The sequence below is a fragment of the Colius striatus genome, chromosome 12, assembly GCF_028858725.1.
Source record: "Colius striatus isolate bColStr4 chromosome 12, bColStr4.1.hap1, whole genome shotgun sequence".
Taxonomy (NCBI): domain Eukaryota; kingdom Metazoa; phylum Chordata; class Aves; order Coliiformes; family Coliidae; genus Colius; species Colius striatus.
Genome location: NC_084770.1, coordinates 26,488,201 through 26,494,288, shown reverse-complemented (window position 1 = coordinate 26,494,288; position 6,088 = coordinate 26,488,201). Strand labels below are relative to the sequence as shown.

The following is a 6,088-nucleotide window of genomic DNA, read 5'->3' as shown; positions in this document are numbered from 1 at the left end:
TCTATGCAAAGGGCAGAGAGAGGAGAAAAACCCCTTACCGGGGATTGCACAGGCTGCTTAGGGCTTTTGCTTTGGGGAAACCAAAAAGCTATCAGAAAAAGCTATCAGAGCTGTATCTGCACGGACATATAAAGTATTGCCAGGACCTTGGATGCTAGTCCTAGAGCTCACCTACGAGCCCTGCACATCTTCACACACACAGGAATTTCCCATCTAACTGAGTGAGGAACCCAGAATCCCGGAGATTTGGCTTAAAATAGCCCCACCTCGTGACTCCTGTTAGTACCACACAGGAGTATTCAAGGAAGTGCTCTCATTCTGGTTTAGTTTTTTTTCAATAAGCAGTATCTTGTAAGACTCTAAGAGGTTTCCCTCACACTTCTCATCCTAAATATATTCTAGCTCAAGTCTACTAGATGCACAGGAGATCTCTTAACAAGAGACCACCACAGCCAGGGCTGCATGCCACATGCCTTTTCTTATCTGTGTTTGAGAATGAGCCTTTCAGCCCTTTTGGGTTAAATACCTTCCAGGGAAAGTAGTGGCTCCCTGCAGACAAGACCAGGTCTCAATCAATTCTTAGTACAAAGCTCCTTACTAAGCAGGGTAGGGAAACAGTCAAACAATGCAAATGCAAAGAAACAGCGACTTACTATAAAGGCCTCACAAAGGCAGTGCCTGTTTGTGCCTGTCTCATTTATTTTCTTTTCTGAAAACCTCGGTTGGCAGCAGTGCCCCACGTCCCACGTGTTTCCCTGTGCAAGGAAGCATTGAGAGGATCCGGTTGCCCTTAGGAAAGCCACAGGACTGTGGTGTCCCTATTAATATCTTGACAGTGACCCCCCTACATAAAGCATGAGGGAAAGCTTGAGTCATGGTTTCCCCAGCTCACCGGTCTCCATTCTCAGCTGACCTCAGTACTCTTGCTGAGTCCAAACACACACTCTTCTGCTCGCCTCAAATTTGCTCTCTCTTTGCACAAGAAACACCCCTTGACTATCTCTGAAGTGCACCTTCAGCCCTGCCCAAATCCCAGGGTTGCTACAGTGACAACTCAACACATCTGTGATGGGCCACACACTGAACATCTCTGTGGAAAGCAGCATCACTTCTTGAGGCTAAATCGTACTCACAGGGCAAAAGTAGCTGATAAGTGATAAATCTCTGCTTTATTAAACATGAGGAATGAAACGGTGGTGTGAAACATGAAGAGCCCCCGAGGGACAGGTGCTAGTAATAGCCCCTTCTCTTCCTCCTGTGGACCAGGAGCAGCCCCTGCTTCTTGATGTCTGCCCTGGTGGGGACCTGCTCGTCACAGTCGTCAAGGTGGGAGGAGTCTGGAGGAGAGATGGAGAGGCACAGGCTGAGGCCTTGCCCATGCCCGTGTCCCGGGGCAGAGCTGGCACAGGTTGGAGGGCCGGGGGCATCCCAGAGAGCCCTGGGGCCGAGCCCTCGGGCACAGGCACTGCCGCCGGGCTCTTCCCCCTCGGCGTGCCAGGGAGAGCTGCAGGAGCTGGCGATGCCACGGCTGTGGCACTGGGAACAGCTCCCGCTTTGTTACACACAGGTGTGACGCTGCCCAGGGCTCCTACCTCGGGCAGAACCGCCACTGCCCTCCAAGGAAACCTTCAGGTTGTTGGGGTCTTTGGCAGCCCTTTCCTCAAGGACTTCTCTGACCTTCACAAAGGTCTGTGAAAGAAACCCTGAGTTAATCGCTGCAGGGGAGGGGGGTGTTACGAGCCACGGGGTGCCCCACGTGAGAGTTCCCCTGGGGGGACAGCCCACAGTGCCCAGTGCCCCGTGGAGCTGAACTGCTCCACGGCTGTTCCCCGGGCCAGCGTCTCTCCATCTGGGAGACTGGCTTGGATTGGGCCGTCTGAGAGAGACCAGTGGGGGTCCCCAAAGGGCCCGGCAGCCCCTGCACACCTCATTGTCCTTGTCGCGGCTGTAGCTGTCGGGGGGCAGGTTGGCCACGTGCTGTGCCAGGTACTGCAGCTTCTGCCCACAGGCCTGGAGCTTCTCCACCAGCCCCATGGCCTGGGCAGAGTCGTCCTGGAGGCAGAGAGAGCGAGAGAGAACAACAAGCTTGGTGGGGGGCCACACGGGGAGACGGGGTGCTGTGCCGTTGCCGCAGCCCACTCGGGTACCTGGCCGGGCACGGTGACGCCGCGCAGGCGGAACTGGAGGTCGTCCACTCCGTTTTCAACCTCAAGCAGGAGCTCCATGTTCTTCTTAGTCTGGGCTCGCATGTGCTCCAGCCGAGCCTCTTCCTGCTGCCATTTTAGCCTCAGCTCCTCCTCCAACGGGCTGCAGCCAAACACAGTCACGTCCATACAAGTGCACAGGGATGCAGTGGCAAAAACCTGTAGCAGAAGCTGCTCAGGTTCCCCCCCACGCCCTCCAAGTGCAGAGCAGAGCTGCTGCCTGCAACCCAACTCCACGCTGCTGGTACCGCTTGCCAGGCCAGGCGAGGAGCCGGGGTCCTCCTGCGGCCCCAGCGGGAGCTTTGGGTGCCCTGCCAGCAGCAGAGCTGGGGCAGCAGCCTGCTCACAAAACCTCCCAGTGCAGGAGGAGGGGTGTCTGGGGCAGGAGTGAGGAACGGGTGCCCGGCTGGGACACCCGTGAGGCACGTGTCCCTGCCAAAGGGGGTGGCCCGCTTGGCAGGACTGTCACAAGGCCAGTGGCACCTGATTCTGTTGGGGGGCTGAAACTTCATGCTGTCTCTCCAGCTCCTTCAGCGTCTCCTTCAGTGCCTGCTTCTTCTCCTTCAGCTCCTTGATATACTTCTGCAGGTACACTGTGGACTGCTCCCATTCCAGGAGCCTGCTGGGGATCTCCTGGAGGGGGAATCACGAGGGCTCAGCCCATGGCACTGCTGCAGGCTACAGGGTCCGTCCCTGGGCCGTGGCACCAGGGGCCGCTGCCGGCTCGTGCTGTGGAGAAAAGCGGCTCCATTCCCGCCCAGGCGAGAGGGGCTTTGGGGAGCCCCAGGGGCAGACGAGCAGTCGACCCCACAAGGAAGCAGGGCAAGCAGAGGGCTCTCAGCAGCCTGGGGCTCCAGCAGCCCCAGGGTTCCCTGGAGACGGCTTCGTACTTACCCAGATGTGGGAGGACTGCGTCACAGTCTTGGCTCTTTCCACCATCCGGGCCACGCGTTCCCTGTGCTCCCTCTGGGCCCGGGCTGCCTGCAGGTTGGCAGCTGGGGTGGGAGAGAAGTGTCAGGGCAGGAGGCCCGTGGCTGCACCCACCTCCCACCCCCCTCCCACCCCGGCAGGCGCTCACCCATCACCGAGTCCTGTGAGCGCAGGCTCAGCGAGTCCAAGTTGAACTTGGGTCGGGCTTCCTGCAAGGATGTTCCTTGTTACCCCCTGAGCTCTGGCACCCTCGGGGAGGGCAGCTCCCAGCATGGGGGGCTCAGCACTGGTGCCTGCCATCTGCCCACAGCCCTGCCTGGGGCGGGTCCCCCCAGCTCACTGCCACCAGGTGACTTACTACCTTGAGCAAGGGTTGGGCTTGGAGCCGCCTCTGGGCGGCCAAGGAATCCTGCATCCACTCTCTGTCTTCAAGGAAGCGAGTTTCTGCCTTGGCCAAGTCCGCCTGGAGCGTAACAGAGAAGGGAGAAGAGGATGGCAAAGCTAGAACGGCCCTTTATGAGCTGCTGGGATGGCCAGCATGCAAAAGGACTCCCTTCCGCTCCCTGGCCCGTGTGTCAGCTGTCAGGGAGGGAAACTGGACGAGCGGGGCTGGTGGATGGAGCGCTCTGCCTTCAGCATGGCTGGTGTTTCGGGCTGGCACTCTCCAACCTGGCCCAGGAATGACCAAGAGACCCGGGAGGAGCTGTGAAGGTTTCTGTGGGTGCTGTGGGCAGGCTCAGCTGGGTCTCTTTTGCGCCTTATGACAGGAAGGCTCGTCAGCCCAACCCCGTGGAGCCGTCCGCGGGCTGTGGAGGGCGGGAAAGGGCCCTGAGGTGCCCTGGCCTCTCCTACCTTGGCTGCAGCGGCGGCTCTGAGGGTATCCGAGGCCAGGAGCTCCATGTCTTCCAGCTCACCCTGGTACAGCTCGGCCGTGTGGCTCATGAGGTCCAGGTGCGGGGGCAGGTTGGCCAGCTCCTGGGACAGAGGGAGCCCCGGCACGTCAGCGGCAGCCCGGGGAGCCCCAGGCGTGCCCTGTGCTGTGACAGGGGCTGGAGGGGAGCGGGACGGGCTGGCCCAGCCGGGGGGCACCCCCGTGCCTCTGCAGGGGCGGTGGGTGGGCTGATGGCCCGGGGAGGAGGAGCTCACCTTCCTCAGGGCATCCCGCTCCGCCAGGTACAGGCGCGTCATCTTCTGCGCCTCCTGCGTTTTCACGCGCATCTTGGCGATGTTGTTCTGCAGCCGCCGAATCTCCTGGGCAGAGCCGGGGGGACGGGACACGGGTGAGCCACCCGCGGGGAGCGTGGGGCATGGAGTAAAGCCCCCGGCCGGCTGCTGCCAGCCCAGGAAGGGGACCAGGGTACCTTCTTCTGCGCCTGGTGCTGCTTTTCCATCCTCTCAGCCTCCTGCAGCTGCTGCAGCCGCCTCTGCAGCTCGTCCCGCACCTGGCTCCGCTGCCTCAGCTGGTACAGCAGCATGTTGCAGGTGTTGGCCCGGTCGTGGATTTTGGCCTGGAGCTTTTCCTTGGCTACCTGGATGGGCACGTGAAGCGTGTTTGCCAGCGTCATAACCTCGGGACAGGCAGCCAAGGGCAGGGACAGCGTCTCTCTCCCAGGGCTGCGGCTGGACCCTGTGGCAAGCCGGGCAGCCCCAGGGCCATGCAGGCCGCGATGCCCAGCTCTGCTGGGGCAAAGGCTCTGCACAGGGAGCTAAAGGAGGAGCTGCACAGATGGATCCCGCGGTGGGAAGGGCACGTGGGGCCAGGCGTGAACGGCCCGTGTGTCGCCGCACCAGCCCTGTGCAGCACCATTCCTTGTGCCAGCGCCGGCTCCCTCCCTGCACCCTGTTCTTCGCAGCATCCCCGGAGCCCCAGCCCCTGGCGGCAGCCACCGCCCACCGCCCCCTGCCCTCACCTCCGCCGTCTGTCCGGCCAAAGCGATGCCCAGGGCTGGCTCTCGGCAAGCCTCGCTGAGGGTGAGCTTGTGCCGTGGGCAGGACAGAGCTCCCTTGGGCTGTGGGCAAGAGAGCTCGTTAGGCTGTTGGCATGGTCCCATCCGAGGGCTGCCCCGCCTGCCCCTGGAGAGGCCCCAGGAGAAGCTGGCTCTGCAGGGCCAGCAGCAGGCAGGGGGACAGCAGCCGGGCCCCGCGGGTACCTTCTGGGCACTGCGCAGGGCGCGCACGTCCTCGGCCAGCGCCTGACGCAGGGGCGGGAGCAGCTCTCCCTGCCGGCACAGCTTTTCCTCGCAGCGGTGCCGCGACAGCTTCCGCGCTTGCTCTGCAGGACAGGAAGATGCTGTTGGTACCCTGAGCACGATGGGGGGACAAGGAGCCCCCCGCCCACCCCACTCCATCCCCACCGTGCCCCGGGGACAGCACCTTGCAGGGTGATGCTATCACACAGCTCCAGGACATGCTGGCTGAGGTTGGTCTTGCGGCCCTGCATGGTGCTGGGGCTCCTGCCTCGGCCCTCCATGAGGGCTGGCAACTGGATAGGTCCTGTGACCCTGCTGGGCACAGAGCAGCTCCTCTGATCTACCCAGTACAGAACAACTGCTGTGACCCCGCTGGGCACAGGACAGGTAGTGTGACTCTGCTGGGCACAGGACAGGTAGTTGTACCTCCCTCTGCAGAGCAGCTCCTGTGACCCACTGACCACAGAGCAGCTCCTGTCATCCACTGAGCACAGAGCAGCTCCTGTGACCTCACTGCGCTCTGAAGACGTCACTGGAGAGAGACGTCACTCAGAGAGTCTCTGACATCACAAGTCACTGCGGGTACAAAAGCCCAGCCCGCTGCCCGTGTCAGCAGTCCGAGACTGAGGCTCGAAGGAGAAGGAGGAAGGTTGGCAGCTCTGTCTGCCATCCCTCCCGCCCCTCAGGCCCCTCGGGCAGACTGATTGCCAGTGTTGAGACACGAGCGGCTCAGGGTTCCACTCACGGCAGCAGACATGGAATTCG

General features: G+C 61.6%; 1 protein-coding gene across 1 annotated transcript; it reads right to left on the bottom strand.

The window, feature by feature from the left end:
• Positions 1–1,230: 1,230 nt before the first annotated feature.
• LOC133626409 (coiled-coil domain-containing protein 183-like) lies at positions 1,231–5,574 on the bottom strand. The gene is made up of 14 exons (XM_062005314.1): positions 5,508–5,574; positions 5,285–5,406; positions 5,045–5,143; positions 4,496–4,663; positions 4,281–4,385; positions 3,987–4,109; positions 3,496–3,597; positions 3,283–3,343; positions 3,099–3,199; positions 2,688–2,837; positions 2,148–2,363; positions 1,927–2,052; positions 1,593–1,689; positions 1,231–1,337 (listed from the first exon to the last, which is right to left on the bottom strand). Exons 1-14 carry the CDS (start codon positions 5,572–5,574, stop codon positions 1,231–1,233), a joined length of 1,644 nt encoding a protein of 547 aa, XP_061861298.1.
• Between the last annotated feature and the right edge of the window lie 514 nt (positions 5,575–6,088).